This window comes from Symsagittifera roscoffensis, chromosome 1 (genome assembly GCF_963678635.1).
Source record: "Symsagittifera roscoffensis chromosome 1, txSymRosc1.1, whole genome shotgun sequence".
In the NCBI taxonomy this organism is placed as follows: domain Eukaryota; kingdom Metazoa; phylum Xenacoelomorpha; order Acoela; family Convolutidae; genus Symsagittifera; species Symsagittifera roscoffensis.
Genome location: NC_087062.1, coordinates 76,827,172 through 76,842,989, shown reverse-complemented (window position 1 = coordinate 76,842,989; position 15,818 = coordinate 76,827,172). Strand labels below are relative to the sequence as shown.

At 35.0% G+C, this 15,818-nt stretch overlaps 2 protein-coding genes across 3 annotated transcripts in view; one reads left to right on the top strand and one right to left on the bottom strand.

The window, feature by feature from the left end:
* The window catches only part of LOC134849377 (kelch domain-containing protein 1-like), a 381,010-nt gene that overhangs the window by 189,514 nt on the left and 175,678 nt on the right, over positions 1-15,818 (bottom strand). The gene's annotated exons all lie outside the window — the stretch shown is intronic.
* On the top strand, positions 30-15,145 carry LOC134849267 (proton-coupled amino acid transporter 1-like). Of its 2 annotated transcripts, none has more exons than XM_063866497.1 (5): positions 30-208; positions 5,407-5,647; positions 6,073-6,288; positions 11,883-12,096; positions 13,944-15,145. In XM_063866497.1, exons 1-5 carry the CDS (start codon positions 171-173, stop codon positions 14,804-14,806), a joined length of 1,572 nt encoding a protein of 523 aa, XP_063722567.1. In that variant the 5' UTR covers positions 30-170; the 3' UTR covers positions 14,807-15,145. The 2 variants fall into 2 exon arrangements, with proteins under 2 accessions (XP_063722567.1, XP_063722566.1); XM_063866496.1 differs by having other exon boundaries at positions 5,404-5,647.

Genomic DNA, 15,818 nt, shown 5'->3' with positions numbered 1-15,818 from the left:
GAAAGAGTTGACTGTTCTATTTCAGGAATAACAGCAGCAATCTGTGGACTTCGGCGTCGCAGCACACGACAGGGAACTCGAACTCGTTTCAACACAGCAGTGGTTCCACTCTCAGACCTTACTCCGCTGCACATCAGCAGAAGTCTAGTGTATCCACCGCTGCGACAGACATGGGTGAACACTCCAATGCAGAGGACGACAGCTACAGGTGTGTGTTTTCTAAGTACCACTGCTATGTGATTTTTAACACTCAATGAAAATGCATGCTCAATTTCGTTTCGATTAAAGGAACTCATAACTAAAGCAATTATTGCATGCTAATAGACACATGTTTATTGCTACTCCTGGTTGCTAGTTGGATGGGTATCGTGATATAGCGATATAGTATGAAGGGGTCGAATTCTTGTTGGACGAGCCTCTTTGAAATTTTAGATCTAAGTTTTTGCTTGATATCTCAACCTGTTCGGTTTGGGAGAGGCTGGCAAACGCTCCCTGAGATGTTTGACGCCGTCAGCTTCCACACAAGCGCAAATTTTTAGTTTTTGTGATAATTAATTATGATGTCTTTTGGCGCCAATTTACTTCAATTTTTAATGATCGAGTACGCGCCAAAAATAAAACGAGAACTTAGAGTCAAAACTATTCAATCAGCTCTATCCAACGTTTTTGATTTTTTTCTTCGGTAACCCACTAAACACAAGAAAAAATTAGAATAAACACATTAACCTCAAAGTCAGACTGAATAAACCCAATTGTCAACCCAAAGTCACCCCTGATTTTTTAAACCCACATTCCTACTCAATGCAGGGCCAATTGTGGGATAGGGGGAAATAGTCCATTTCACTTTAGCCAGTACCACTTGCAGGAGGCGGATGACACTGGAACCCCTCTAACCGTGACTAGAAAACTTATGCTGAAATCAGCATGTTATTCAGTCTGACTGTGCGGTTAACATTTATTAAGCTTCATGTTGACGCAAGTCATCATTTTTTGCTATTCTGCGTCATAATTTCCAATTAGTAGCCTACCGACTCAGCCTGATTTTTCTTACTTTGCAGTGGCAATTATTATCATTCCTCGCCAGCTTTCGAATTAGGACGCCTCTGTGAAGGGGTACTAGGCATAAGCAAGCCTTTAGTGTTTAATTTATTTTTGGTTCAAAGAATAGAAAAAAGTGTACTAAAAAGTCTTAGTAGAAATTTAATGAGAAAATAATGACGCTGTATAGTTGAAACAACTAACGCTGATTGTTTTGAGTGTTGCCACTTGTTCTATTGTTGTAAACAACGTTTTAAAACAATAAAAGAACAAAATTCCTTGATATTCTTTCCAAGAACTGCTTTAAATTAAATCAATGTTCAATTTTATGTCAGGGACTGGTTCGAAGTAAACGTTTAAGTTACATTCGATGGTCATTGCATACAAGTGAGGGGGAAAAGCCGGTTACTGTGCAAGAAGCAAAAAAATTCTACGGGCCACAAATCCAAAAAATGAGTAATAATTCTTAAGAGTAAAGGCTCTTAACGTAATGAAGGTTCTTATATAGGTCTTGGTGTTTTTTTTGTTTTTTTTCGGAAATTTGTTCATATTTGTTCACACTCAAGAATGATTTTTAACAGTTCGGCTTTTAATTTCTCTTTATTTTAGTTAATTAGAAGACACATTCCTTTATCGAACAGTAAAAGTGTAAATATCACGAATATCAAGAACGCTATTAATTGCTTGGGGCTAAAATAAGAAAGATTCCAAAATTTTTGATCACCTGCTGTCTGAAACTAAGCAATGCTTTGACCCCTGAGAGAAAACTGAGATAATTGATCAATTGTACAAAATGTCTCGAGTTAGATTCGCATTCAGGCGGAGTGTTTCAACGTATTTTTCCATTCAATTCGGTTGACTTAATGATTTATGATTTATTCTCGCAATATTCACTTTCCTAAAGAAATATGATCGAACATTGTTTCAGTGTTCAGGAAAACTGGTCTGAATATTTTCAATTTAAAGACAAAAATTGACGAGAGATTGAACTCACACTATAATTTAACCTTATTTTAGCAATCGAAATTTAATTTAACGTCATTTTAGTGATGCCACTTCGCATTGTTGCAAATATTCATCTAATCAGTCGCCCTTTTCTAAACAAATAACCAGAATTTAAAACACTAAAAAAAGTTTTGTAACAAAATTTGATTTTTTGTTTTTTACACGAGCGTAGCGTAGCGTGATAGTACGATGCAGTTTTTTTCCAACCTGAGTCGCGAATAAAAGTGCTTCTTTTAGTGGCACTTGTCAATCAGTAAAGCTGCTTTAGCATCATAATAGCATGTGCTTTGTCATTTGATCTGTAATAAGTTAACACAGTTGATGCTTTTTAATTGAGGCTATTTGTTTCATACAACAGAATAACAATTAAAATCTCATTACAGAAATTTTCCAACTCAATGTATTTCGCGAGATTTTTGAATTGCATAATTTATGTGGAATTTGCTTTTAAAGTCTCATTTGTTATATACCTGGTGGCAGCTTATTACATCCCAAATTATTACATGCAAAATTTGATTATTTGTGCTTTTTAAAGATTTTGCGAATCCAAATCTTTGCCACTTTCTCGCTCGTGTTTGCGAAGCTGCAGCTTCGGTCTGTGTATTTACGCTGTAAAAGCTGATAAATTCTGTATCTGGGATTCTAGCCATTTCGTGTTTAAAAGTAATGAACGTAGTGAAGATTCTTATATAGGTCTTGCTGATTTTTTGTTAGTTTTATTTTCAGGAAAAAGTCGTAAAATGTGCATAAAAGTCTCTAATAACTACAGATGTGCATTCATACATATTGTTGCATTTATGAATGCACTTGGGTATATATGCTTTTTTTAAGTTCAATTGAAATTCATCTACTGAAAGTGACATAAATAGCACTCTCCAAATACGAATGTGGAAAAGGTTCCAAAAAAAACGTGAACGATTTCTAGTTTCGAAAGTGTAGTTTAATTTTACCTTTTGATCGAGTTTACTCCAGTTATATTAATGTTATCAGTCAGGAATTCAAAGAGCGTAAAGAGAATCTATTTTTTCTCTTTGAAATTCGAAAGCTGAGATTTTTGACAAATTCAGTGTTTTTTTTCTGTTTACTTGCGTTCATTGCGCTCTTCCAATCTTCGATTGGCCATTTTATTAATTTTAAAGTCTTTGGAAAGTTTTTCAAGTTGAAGGATTTCTGCTCAGGGTTTTTCGGCTTTGTAATCGCGCGTCAACTTGTCATCCGATGCTATTTTCACATTCTAGTGTCTTGGCATGTTATCTAATCAAAGCTACTTTTTTCAGTGGGTTAGATCTAGTTTTTTTACCTTCTTTTTTCTATCTCTTGGGTTGCTCAGCTTCGCCTGTGCATGAATGCGTGTTTAATCCATACTTTATTAAACTGGCGTTTCAGTTTACTCATATTAAACAGTTTCCCTAGTTGGCGTTCAAAAATGCCAATATATTGCAACGTTTTAAAGGTTTACGGAATTCAAAGTTTCTTACGCTTGCGAGCAGCTAGTGTTTCAGCACGAACCTTTAAGCAAGTGCGTTTTCCAATCAAATAACGTACATAGGAACATTACAAGATTTTTTTTTAAATTCTACTTTTCCGGTATTATGGCTGAATCATTTGATATGGCGTTGTTTGAAAGGAAAATATAGTTTTGATTTTTTTGGTATAGGGGGAATATAATTGTCAGCTTTTAAAACAAAGCACTAAGTTTATCATGAAAACAATTTTTTTTCGAGCCAATTGGTGTTTACCCGTGTTTTGTCTGCTCAGTTGCCGCTGAATATATATTGTTTTGATTGTTTGGTCAGTGTAAAAGCAAGATTCTTTAGAATGTTAATTATTCAAGATAGATGACTTTTTGTTTTTTTTTCCAGGAAATTAAAATGCTCTATTAACTTCAGAAGTTCATGCATACAAGTTAATGCAATTTTAAATGATTTTAGGTATATTTGCACTTTTTGAGTTCAATGCAAAATCATCTGCTAAAAATAAGTAAATTGCGCTCTCCAATAACGAAAGCGAAAATGGTGCAAAAAAAACGTGAAGACTTCTAGTTTCGAAAGGGCATTTTAATGTTTAGATTTACCTGCGGAACCAAAATTTTACCAGTTGATTTAACTTTACCAGTTGATATACTCTAAATAGGATAACTTAACAAAAAAACTGACAATCATAAACAGTCTTTGAAACTCAAAGAGCTTCAACGTGATTACCGTTTTCTTCGAAACTTTTCAATCTTTTTTCTTCGATATCCATGTTCTTTTGTACTCCTCCAACCTTCTGTTAGCTGTGCTTTAATGCTGGCGCCCAAGAGGGGTGATCAGGGTGGTACAGATTTTGAGTTCTGAATTTATTAGCTCAGTTTTCACGTGGCAACAAAGATGTTTTCGGCTCAAGTGTCGGCACAGCATTATTGGCTCAGTTTTTGTTTAATTTTTGGAACGCTACTTTTACGCTGACGGTTGTGTTTCTCAACTTCTTTGTATTCTTCTAATTGAATATATTTCAATGCAAATCAATGATTTTTTTTCGTACATGTAGTTTTTCCCACATGAAGAAAAATAAAAGTTGTTGAACGTTGTTCAGACTCTTTGGTGCTGAAGATTTAGTTTTTTTTTCTCAGGAAAAGTCTTAAAACTTGTTCAGGCTCAAATTTATTTTTCTTGGTTTGACTCGTGCTTTCCTTTTAATTTTAAGTTCAGTTCATTTCTTGTATAAAAAGGAAGGCGAGTGCCACTATTGAACCGCAAAGATGTATAGTTCATGAAAAACGTGATCGGCTTCTAGTTTCGAGAGTGGAATCAAATTATTTTCAGATTTCCTAGTGGAATAAAAAAAAATGTGCCTACTTATTGATCCAGTGTTCTCAAATTGGGTTAGTTTAATTCAAAAAAGTGTCAGTCGTAAGTGTCAATTGAGAGGTTTTTCAAAAAAAAAAGTTTTATTTTTATTGTTTGCTTGCGTTCATTGATTAGTTTCACACTGTCCGTTTGCTATGTTTTACTTACGTAATGAGTTCCTTCGCAATTTCTGTCTGCTAGATTGCACTGCTATGTTTGTGTGCTGCTGGGGTTGCGAAGCTCGTCTTCGCTGCGTTGTTTAAAATATTTTCTTCGTTTTAAAATTTCTTGTCTCCAATCAGTGTGGTCGGAACATTGTGCTACATGCACGTCGATGTTTGGGATTTTATCGCAGGGAATTTCGTACGAGGTCCCTGTTTTTGTAACCTTTGTCAGTCAAACGAAATAAATATTTGATACTATTTGACTAAATACAGCCGTGTAGTTCTTAGTCGTCATCAGCATTTTTTATGTACTTTTCTCGGCCTATTTTAGAAAGGTAGAAAAATAGCATAGAGAATAGCCTTTTTAGCAGCATGGATGAGAACAAAGTGATGTTGAAACCGCATGACGAGAGCGACATGGTAAGCGAAGCAGAAGAGCAGCTGCTGCAACAGGCCGAGACGAAGCCAAAGAAGCAACCGGGAAGTTTCCGCAAACGAGTGGACTCGGCCAGCAGCCGCATCAGACAAGGCAGCTTTGTGTCGCTCATTGGAGAAGAGAGAACCGGAGACAACTTGATCACAGCTCCTCAGTGTCTCATGCATCTCCTAAAGGTCAGACTTTTGATACCGGTAATAACAGCGTAGTTGAATCCCCCGTGGCAGAAGGGCCAATTGGCAGACAGTGTCCAGCCAATAAATAGACTTGAAGCTGTTCAAAGCACTGTCTGAATTGTCACGTTTCCTATTTTGAGTCATGAAATCTGATTGGCTAATTTGATTTCCTGTCATTCGGCCCTTCTGCCATGAATGAATCCCCTTTTGATCCAGTTTTCTCAAATTGGGATAATTTTATCAAAAAGCCTCAGTCAATAGACTGTTCGTGAAATTCAAAGAGCTATAAGGGCATATATTTTTTCTTTAAAATTCAAAATTTGAAGTTTTTCAAAAATCAACTCAATGGTATTTTTGTTTCCTTTCGTTCGTTACTGTTTTTTTTTTCAACTGTCAGTTGGCTATGTCTTTTTCTTTCAATCTAGGGTATGATTGGGAGTGGTTTGCTTGCCCTGCCCCACGCCTTCTCTCTCGTGGGTATAGTGGCGGGACCCATCTACATGGCAGTGATCTGTGTGATAGCTCTGGTGGCCATGAACTTCCTAGTGGATGCGAATAGACACCTCTGCAAAGTGGAGAGAGTGTCACATATGGACTATGGCGACTTAGCCGAATGCGCCATAAGGCATGGACCAATTCAGGTCAGTTATTGACCATGTGTTCAGGCGGCCTGCTTTTTTTGCAAGCTGAACTCTTCTTCAATAACCAATATCGAAACGGCGCTAAAAATCAAGTTTCATTCAACGTTAAAACAGTGGATGTAAGTAAATGTAAAATAAAATGACATTTTTTTTTAGGTCGCATCGGTTTTTTCGGTTGCTTATGTTTTTTTATCGTGCTCATATTCAATTTTTCGCGGTTTGACCTTAAGATCAATTCAAACTCTATTCGAAAAGAAAGGTGAATTGTGCTTTTCAATTACAAAAATGCTTGTATTATCAACTATATGGAGAAATAAATTTTTCTTGTGCTTCTAAAATGGAAATAGTGCGAGGAAGCGTAAATGACTTTGTTTCCAAAATGGATTTTATATTTAAGAGTTGCCTGCGGATCATAAAATAGCCTATTGATGTAGAATTCTTAATTTGGGTTATTTCAATGAAAAAATTGCCTTTCATAAACGATTCTGGAGATTAAAGAGCTTCATTGAAGAGCTTCACTGTGTGATGTTTTGTTCTTCGAAAGTTGAAAAATGCTTCAAAAAGTTGTCTTTTTATTGTTTCCTTTAGTTCATAGAACTTTTTCCTACTTTCTGTTGACTATGCTCATAGCATTGCTCTTAATTCTTATGGGATCAATTAGCATTTCAAATGGGATGGATGTTGGCAAAAACTTGCTAATAATTTATACTATTTCCTCGAAGTTGGTCGAACATCTGATATGTTGCAAAATTTGAAGTTCAAAATGAGATGTTCATTTTTGTTGGTGCTCATAGCGCATTACCCTTGCGATCACCAAGGGTATTGCAATCGGGCTCTCAACTTTTTTCCCGCAAACAAGTTTCACAGAATGGTAAAAATTAGAAATGGTAAATTTTTATTGATCGCATAATAAATTCAAATTGCTTTGAGTCTCCGGCACACTGAGTTTGGAGGTAACGAATATGCCTGGGACGGCAAAGGTCTTAGGTTCGAATCTAATGGGACCTGTTTTTTTTTCAGACATGAAATACTCCGTTTCAACAAAAATGTCTGCTTATTGTTTGCCTGCTTATGTCGGCTTAGGTTTTGTCGGCTTAGTTGCCACATCTTATAATTAGGAGTAATGAACGTAGTGAATACTCTTATATAGGTCATGCTGTTTTTTTGTTTTTTTTCAGGAAAAAGTCTTAATATACTGATGCACTTAGGTAAATATGCACTTTTTGAGTTCAATTGAAATTGATCTGCTAAAAGTGACGTAAATAGCACTCTCCAAATACGAACGTGGAAATGGCGCGAAAAAACGTGAACGGTTTCTAGTTTCAAAAGTTGAATTCAATTTTTTAGATTTTCAGCGGAATAAAAACTATACCTATTGATCCAGTTTTCTCAAGTTGGCTTAATGTTCTCAAAAAAGCGCCAATCATAGATTGTTCTTGAAATTCAAACAACGTGAAGGGCATCTATTTTTTCCCTTGAAATTCGAAAGTTGAGATTTTTAAAATAAAGTCAGTGTTTTTTTATGTTTACTTGCGTTCAATAATCTTTTACAATCTTCGATTGGCTATGTTTTTTTTCTGTACGCAATTGTAGTTGCTTTTAATGTTTTTATTTAATTTTGCTGTTAATTTCACTAGCGGTGACTTCGTACATTTTATTTTTTTTTTCAATTTGCTTAAAATTTTATTTGCTTGAAAACATCTGCTCTTTTTTTTCATGCTAATTAATATCGGTTTAGTGACCTAATTTTTAGTCGTTTCAAGGGAAACTTAATTTTCATACTAACCTCTGAATCGCAAAAAAAATCCGATTTAAAATGATTTTTTTTTCGGCTGAATGATTTCGTCCAAACTTTTGTCGGCTTACTGGCCGGTTGTTTTAGTTCTCTAGTTTTTTGGCAGGTTTTCTAGGTACGTTTTTCCTAATATTCTAGAGGATCAATTTATTTTATGGTTTTTATACTCGCCAATATTTTCTGTTAGAAAAGAAAACTTTTTTGAAATAAAAAAAATTGCATTCAGTTTTCAGTTTTTTGGATGCAATGTCCCAAATTTAATTTTTAATCTAAAAGTGCGTAGATTTAGTTTTACTTTTAATTTAAATATTTGTTTAAGGATTGATCAGTGTGAAATCGATTGAAATTGATGGCTAAGCCTAATGTTTTTTTTTAATTGCCAAAAATTTTTCGAAAAAAATTTATGAATTTCAAGTTTCAGTTGAAAATTTGGGGGAAAATGAATTCGTGTTTGTTTTCATTTCCTCCGCGGGCTTTTTTTTTCACGTGTAACGAGCATAGTTTTAGTGATTTTTTTTCCAGGAAAATTTAACTTGTTCATGCTCATTTTTGATTTTTCGCGGTTTGACTTTTTTTTTTTAAAGGTCGTTTCATTTACTTTCTAGAGTGGAATTAAAATTTAGGTCGAAGGAAGCTTTTAATTAATTTCAAGAGTGGAATTAAAATTTCAGATTTTCCAGCGCATGTAAAAAAATTAATCTATTGATTCAGTTTTCTCAAATTGAATTAATATTATCAAAAAAAGCCACAGTCATTAATTGTTTGTAATATTCTAAGAGTTTTAGGGGCATGTATTTTTTCTTTAAAATTCAAAAGTTGAAGTTTTTTTTTTAAGTTTTTTTGTTTCCTTGGGGTCATTACTAACTTACCAATTGTCAGGTGGTTATTTTTGTTGTGATCTAGCTCTCTTAACTTTGCCTATGAAGTTCGTATTTGACACAGAGGCGAAGCTAGCGATTAAAAATTGAGACGGAAATTTAAAAAAATTAAAAGAATAACCGTCAGTATTGAATTAGCTTTTAGTTTTTACCGAGCGGCTGCTAAGCCGATAATAAATGGGACGCGCATGGAGTAGAAAAAAAAACATTGTCATAAGAAGTTCTTATAAAAAATTTCGAGCAATTAATTTTTCACAATTTTGATTTCTTGCAACACAATCTACCTGACTTTTTTTAATTTAAAAAAACAATAGTTTTGTATTCTGAAAGTGTCAGAAAAAAATAACAAAGCTGATAAAACATAATCTGAATCCATTTAGGTCGAATAAAGCTATTAAGCCAGTGCTCTTAATTTAACAAATTACTTCAGTGAATCATAAACAATTGCGTCTATGATGAAAATTGCTTTGCTGGTAGCACAAAAAAATCCCCGATCAAGGTTCACAAAAAAGCAAGTTTTTGAAAATTATGAAACAAACCGCTAATTTTTTATTTTAAGTTGTGCGAAACTCATACTTCTGCAGTTGTGCTGAAAAATTCTTTAAATTTAAATTGTTTAAGGTGATGTTTTCCTATGAAACTTGGAAGATTGAAAAAAAAACTGTCGTTTTTTTGTTTTTATTTTATTTCATCTACACTTTTTGAGCGGTATTTTGGTTGTTTTTAATTACGAGTTTTTAATCTTATCTAGGTCTTGATTAGTTTTTTTTTTTTCAGAAGTAGTCCTAAATTTTAATCACGCTCAATTTTTTTTTTGCGGTTTGTGACCTTTGATTTTTTTCAGTTCATTTCTTCTTACCCTTGCGATAAGCAAGGTTATTGCAAGGGAGTACTAGAACTTTTCCCGTAAATAACATTGTTGACAGGATCTCCAATTTTATGATCTCTGTTTCCTATATTGCCAAGTTGCCGGTCAGCAAAATTTTGCCAAGTTGAATTGTTAACAGCTGGTCTTGAGCTACTGGAGTGATACTGGGTCTACAGTTGAAACAGTTTTCAAAAATAACATGACTTTTTTGTCGGCTATTCTGATTTCGTCTCAATTTTTATCGGCTTTCTAGCTGGATGTTTTTTTCTGAATTAATCCGGAAAATATTGTTTTTTTTTCTTTTTACCGTTTTGTCAGCATAAGAATGTAGCGAGTGTCGCTCGACATTCACGGGAGTCTGGTTTTTTCTGGCTAATTGTTTTAGGAAAAAATGAATTTTGTGTTTCTTTCTTTATTTCCTTCACATGCGTCTTTTTATTATGTTCTTTTTGGTGTGATCCAGTTATCTTAAAGTTGCGTACCATTTTCATTTTCGATGTCATTGGGTTATTTTAAAGGCTCTCAGAGTTTGTTTTTCAAATTTTCTGCAAGTTCTTTTTTTGTGACAATCCAAGCTCTTTTTTTGTGGCAATTGTTTGAAGTTTTGCATTCATTTGTTTTGTAATTTTGTTGTCTTTTTTTTCATTCTGATCTTAATTAACAGTAATTTACGGAAAGGGTCTTTTCTTATCCCCAATTGTTTCTGTAGAATATGGAGGGTGGTTGGCTGCAAAGTTATAAGCAACGTTTTTTGAGTTCAGGAACTTTTGTATCTTGTTTTTTTATCAAAGTTTTTTTTATCGTTTCCATTTACTGGCGATGCGATGAGACGTGTAGCCTGAATCCTTTTTTATGTGTTTACACTTGCGATCAGCAAGCGTTATAAAATCGCAATAAGTACTTTTTTCGGGTTAAAAACTAGTTTAACAAAATATTTCAATGACTTGATGCTTCTATGCAGCTGACATGCTCAATTTCATGAAAAATCAATTTTAACTACTATGTGGGTACTAGTTACTACTGTTGTATGCTAAAACTAGAATTAAAACCTTTGTGCTTATAACAAGAGAGTTTCGATACTAATTTTGGGCTAATGGTTTTTCGGATTCATGGTTATCGACGAAGCTCTGTCGGTTTAATTTCCGAATTATGAAGTCCACTTTGCTCATGCTATTCCAAAATGATTTTGGTGAAAATTTATTTGACGAAAGAGTTTCAGCTGTTTGCTTTATTTCAGTTGCCTCTTTAATCGAATTTCTTCCCTAAAATATGCGGCAGTACTTTTGATATCGATAAGACTCTGTTAGCAATTTTTGAATGCGCATATTCAACCTACTAGGACCTCTTGGAAAAACTTGGAATGTATTATTTTTTTGCTTCTCCACCTCCTGCGTCAATTATAACCTTAATCGAAGTTCTGTTTGCTTGTTTTGGAGCGTCATGTTGCTTTAATCCTATAATTGTTGCAAGTGGTGCAAAGCTCAGCTTCGCCTCTGTGTCCATTGTTAAAAGGAAGGCAAACTCCACTAACGAACAGCAAAAGCGTAATAGTCACCAGAACGTGATCGACTTCTAGTTTTGAAAGTGAATTTTATTTTTCAGCCCAAAAAACATTTAGCCATGGATCCATAATTGTCAAATTGGGTTAATTCTGTCAAAAATTGCCAATCATTCAAAAAGAAGAAATTCAAAAAGCTTCAAGGTCATAGTTTTTTTATTTTGAAAGTAGGAGTGTTTTCAAAAAATGAGTCGGTTTTTATTGTCGAGGTAAATCAAACTTTGGATTTAGAGTTTTTTGTCTTCGCCATCTAAGCAAGAGCCTACTGAGGTCGTATGAGTTTTCAAAATACTAATCTTCGAAATGCTATCAGCGTTTAAAAATATCTATTTACATTCTTACTCGTAAATTCTAAGATAATTGGTTTTTTAAAAGTGAAATGTTTTTTTGTTGATCTTGTGGACTAAGCTAAAAAAAGTTTTGTGCTACAAATTTGCACTGCAGCTGGTATCTTCCGTTGTGTATTGGCTGAATATTTTTCTTAACTGTTTTCAGCGTCTACGTCGTCACAGCCACTGGGGTAAGGCAATAGTGAACTTCCTGTTGATTCTGACCCAGCTGGGCTTCTGTGCAATCTATTTCGTCTTCTTCGCCGAAACTGTTCAATCTATCATGGACGACTACGATGCTCACAAACATATAGATGTCCACATCCTCATCACCTGCTTCCTATTACCCGTCGTTCTCATCTGCCTCATTAGAAACCTGGGTTAGTGAACAAGCGTTGCCGTTGTTATAATACTGCTGAAGTTGCACATTTTGATTTTTTTCAATTCAAATTCATTAGGTTGAAGGGAGTTGAAATGTGCTCTCCTGGATCAAATCGGAAACGGCGTGAAGAGAAAAACCTGAATATCCAATAGATCCGAAAGTGATTTTAAATTATTAGATTTTCTAGCTGAACAAAACATTATTTATTGATCCAGTTATCTCAAATTGGAATAGTTTTGTCATGCTTTCCAAAATGTTGACTATATAACTTTCGCATTTAATTTGGAAAAGCAGCGACAAAATAATCGTACCCATTGCACATTAAGTAAATATGAACAATTGATTTTTTCATTGAAAAGATTTGTTTTTTTTTCGCGGTTTTTCATATTAAAATGCGAAGTTATGAACGGCTGGAAAATTTTGTGCATCTGGTACCATGGTTGCAATGCTTAAAACTTGCATTGTTTAAAACTCGTTTAACACAGTGTTTAAAACACTGAATAATTTAGTGTTTAAAACAACTTCACCTGATTGGTAGATTTTCTTGTGTGCTTTGACTAACTGAACTGCATTCGTGGAAAAATCTCATCGATGGATTTCGTAAACGAGGTATCGAACGACGCGAATGGGTAGAAAGTGCCGAAAAACGGTAAAAAGTAGTATATTCTGGATTCTTGATTTGGTACGTTTTTTTTTGGCGTCGATCCTACTGAAAGTGAAATCAAAGAGCACTCAACTGGGAAAAGAGCGGCGCACAGACTGCATATAATCTCATTGTTTTTTTGTTTACACAAGCAAAGCTTGTGTTATAGTATGAACTATTTTTTGCCGAAACGCAAATGTTTCGACGCAAATATTGTTGCGATAAAATGTGTTCATTTTGATCAATAACCAGCTATTAAGTACAGCCAATGTTAAGGATATTAACACAGATTATTGTATTACAACTAGCACTTAAGCTTCAAGGTATCATGGATCTGTAGTGTAGAGGTAGGGAAGGAGACCCGCAACAAGGTAATATGGTTCGAATCGGGGCAGGGTAGGATGTTCTAACGAACTTTTTCGTATACTAGTTAAAATGCATCCGCTCTTTAAAATGAGGCATGTTAGTTGGTTAATTTTTTTTTCAAATTGAATGGTACTGCTAATGTGTCATAATTGGCCTGCCTTACTTCGCAATTATGTAGACTCATAACTGGCGTGCGTCACTTAAAACATTGTGTAGACTCAATGTTTTACTCTTTCAGTATTTCCCAGTAGCGTTATCGGTATTGCTTGTGTTATAGTTTTGCTTGTGTGCGAAGTGTAACTTCGCCTCTGTGTAACTTTTTTTTAGCGCGACAACTTTTTAACTGTCTAATGGGTACGTTTTTCAACACCCTCCCTCTTGAAGATAATCTTTTCCCGGGAGCTGGTGGTAAAAAATGTAGCCAGCAGACAGTTGGAAAATTGTCAATTTGACCAAACGCTTTGACTGCTTTTTTGAGAATTTTTCAACCTGATTTCAATTTTTTTTACCAGGTGAAGCTTAACTGTTTTCAATACTGTTTTTTACTCTAGCGTCATCTTAGTGAATTATTAAGAACCTTCTTTTTTCTAATCTCAGTCGCAAATATTATTGCCACGCAAATAATATTATTTTTGGGACACAGTTGGTTTAGTTAACACTAATTAGTTAACACAAATTGGCCTCTTTGTTAAAACATGTTTAAAACAATTTTTTTACTCGAAACGTGTTTTTTGCAACCGTGTCTGGTACTGTAATTATTCTTGTTGCTTTGACTTATTGCTGCTCTGGTGAGTGCAGTCAATCACTGATAAAAAAAGCTAGTATGCCTGTTTTAGCGCTACTGGCAGTGTTCTCACTACTAGCAAATGTTCTTCTGTTCGGAGGTTTGGCTGTGATCGTGTATGAATTGTTCGATGATATTCCCAGTCCATCCGAACTGCCAGCCTTCGAGTCTATCACAAACATACCGCTCTTCTTCGGCACAGCTATCTACTGCGTCGAAGGCATAGGTCTGGTGCTACCACTGGAAAACAAAATGCGAAAACCAGAACAGTTCAAACCAGTGTTCAACGCAGGAATGGTGTTCGTATTTCTACTGTACCTATTGTTCGGTTTCCTGGGATACAATAAGTTTCACGAGGACATACAAGGCTCTATTTCATACAACTTGCCTAAAGAGTGGTACTTTGCAGCCACCAAAGTAGTGTTCGCTATAGCAATGTACGTCACATATGCTCTTCAGTTTGTAGTTCCTGTGAGGATTCTAATGCCGTGGGTAAACACGAAGTTCCCTTATGGATCCGAAGATATTCGGGAATATTTGTTCAGACTGGTTCTAATTATGTTCACGTTTATTGCCGCAATAGCTATTCCGTACTTAGACAAAGTCATTAACTTGCTAGGGTCAGTTGCGAGTTCGAGCCTGGCTCTTTCTCTTCCGGCGATAATCATGGAGTTATCATTGCACACCAACACCTCCATTTCCAAGACTAGGAAGTTCGTTTACAGAGTATTGGTGGTGATCTTGGTTGTCGTTGGGGTCACAGGGGGTATCGTTGGGACAGTGATGTCTTTTGAAGATATTATCAAGGCGTTCACAGCTGCCGATTCAACCCATCTAATCAACCCAACCACCATTGCTCCAAATACGACAATGAACCTTGCAGATTACATTTTGAATGTCGGCTCACAGGAGTAAAGCTACCAAATACTTTTCTTAATGAATGAGCTTCCTGTGTTAAATGGAAAATGCTTGTCCAGATTAAGGGCAATTAAACATTCATGCAGGTTTGTTATGAATGTTAATGTAAATTAAACTCGCTTTATTAGAATTTCGCTGAATGAAGCCCATTATTGAGGCTTATTGGTTCACTTCTATGAAAGTAGCTTCTATTTTAGTTTTACTTTGGTCAGATGCCGGTGCTAACTAATTAATTCTGTGGCTTTTTCATTGATATTTTTTATTCTTTTGTCGATTTGTTCATATAATTATGTGTATATTTGATTTTGCCGAACTCAATAAAGTTTATGATGTGTGTTTTAATTAATAATAAGTGCTTAGGTACATTAAATATAAAATTCTTTGCGAAAGAAATTCATATTTTTTGCAGCATTCGCCATCTTTGGCTGGTATCGGTAGTCCTTAGCTAGAAACGTAGTCCTGGAAAATCTCAAAGCCTTTTATATTGTTGCAGTTAAACTTTTAAATTTTCTAAATGCATATCAAAACTTGCCTTGATTGCGCCAGATGTTCGAAGTTCACCGGCTCTCAAGCTTATTTTTACCCTTGTGACAAGCAAGGATATTGCAATCGGGCACAAGGCATTTTTCCCGTTAAAAAACCGGTTTCACTCCAAGACCTATCTACCAATCTCTGTTGGAAATTCTTCAACAGACATTTGAGCATGTTAGCATTTTAAATATCTGTTCGAAAATGAGTTTTAATTTTCAGTGTTTTCTTGGTTTCGGCTTAATTGCTTTAGGCCTATATTATATCGACTCACTGGCCTCATTGCGTCGTAGGATGAGCGAAAAAGTTCGGTGTGCGTTTGTGTGTTTTTGAGTAGGAATGGAACATCAATTTTTTTTGTTAGTTTTAGTCTTAGGAAATTTTTCAAATTGAAGGTTTTCTGCTCAGGGTTTTTGTTCCGACTTTCGATATGAAAGTAACGGAATATTTGTGCTCGGGGTGGGTTTTTTTTTCTTCAGAC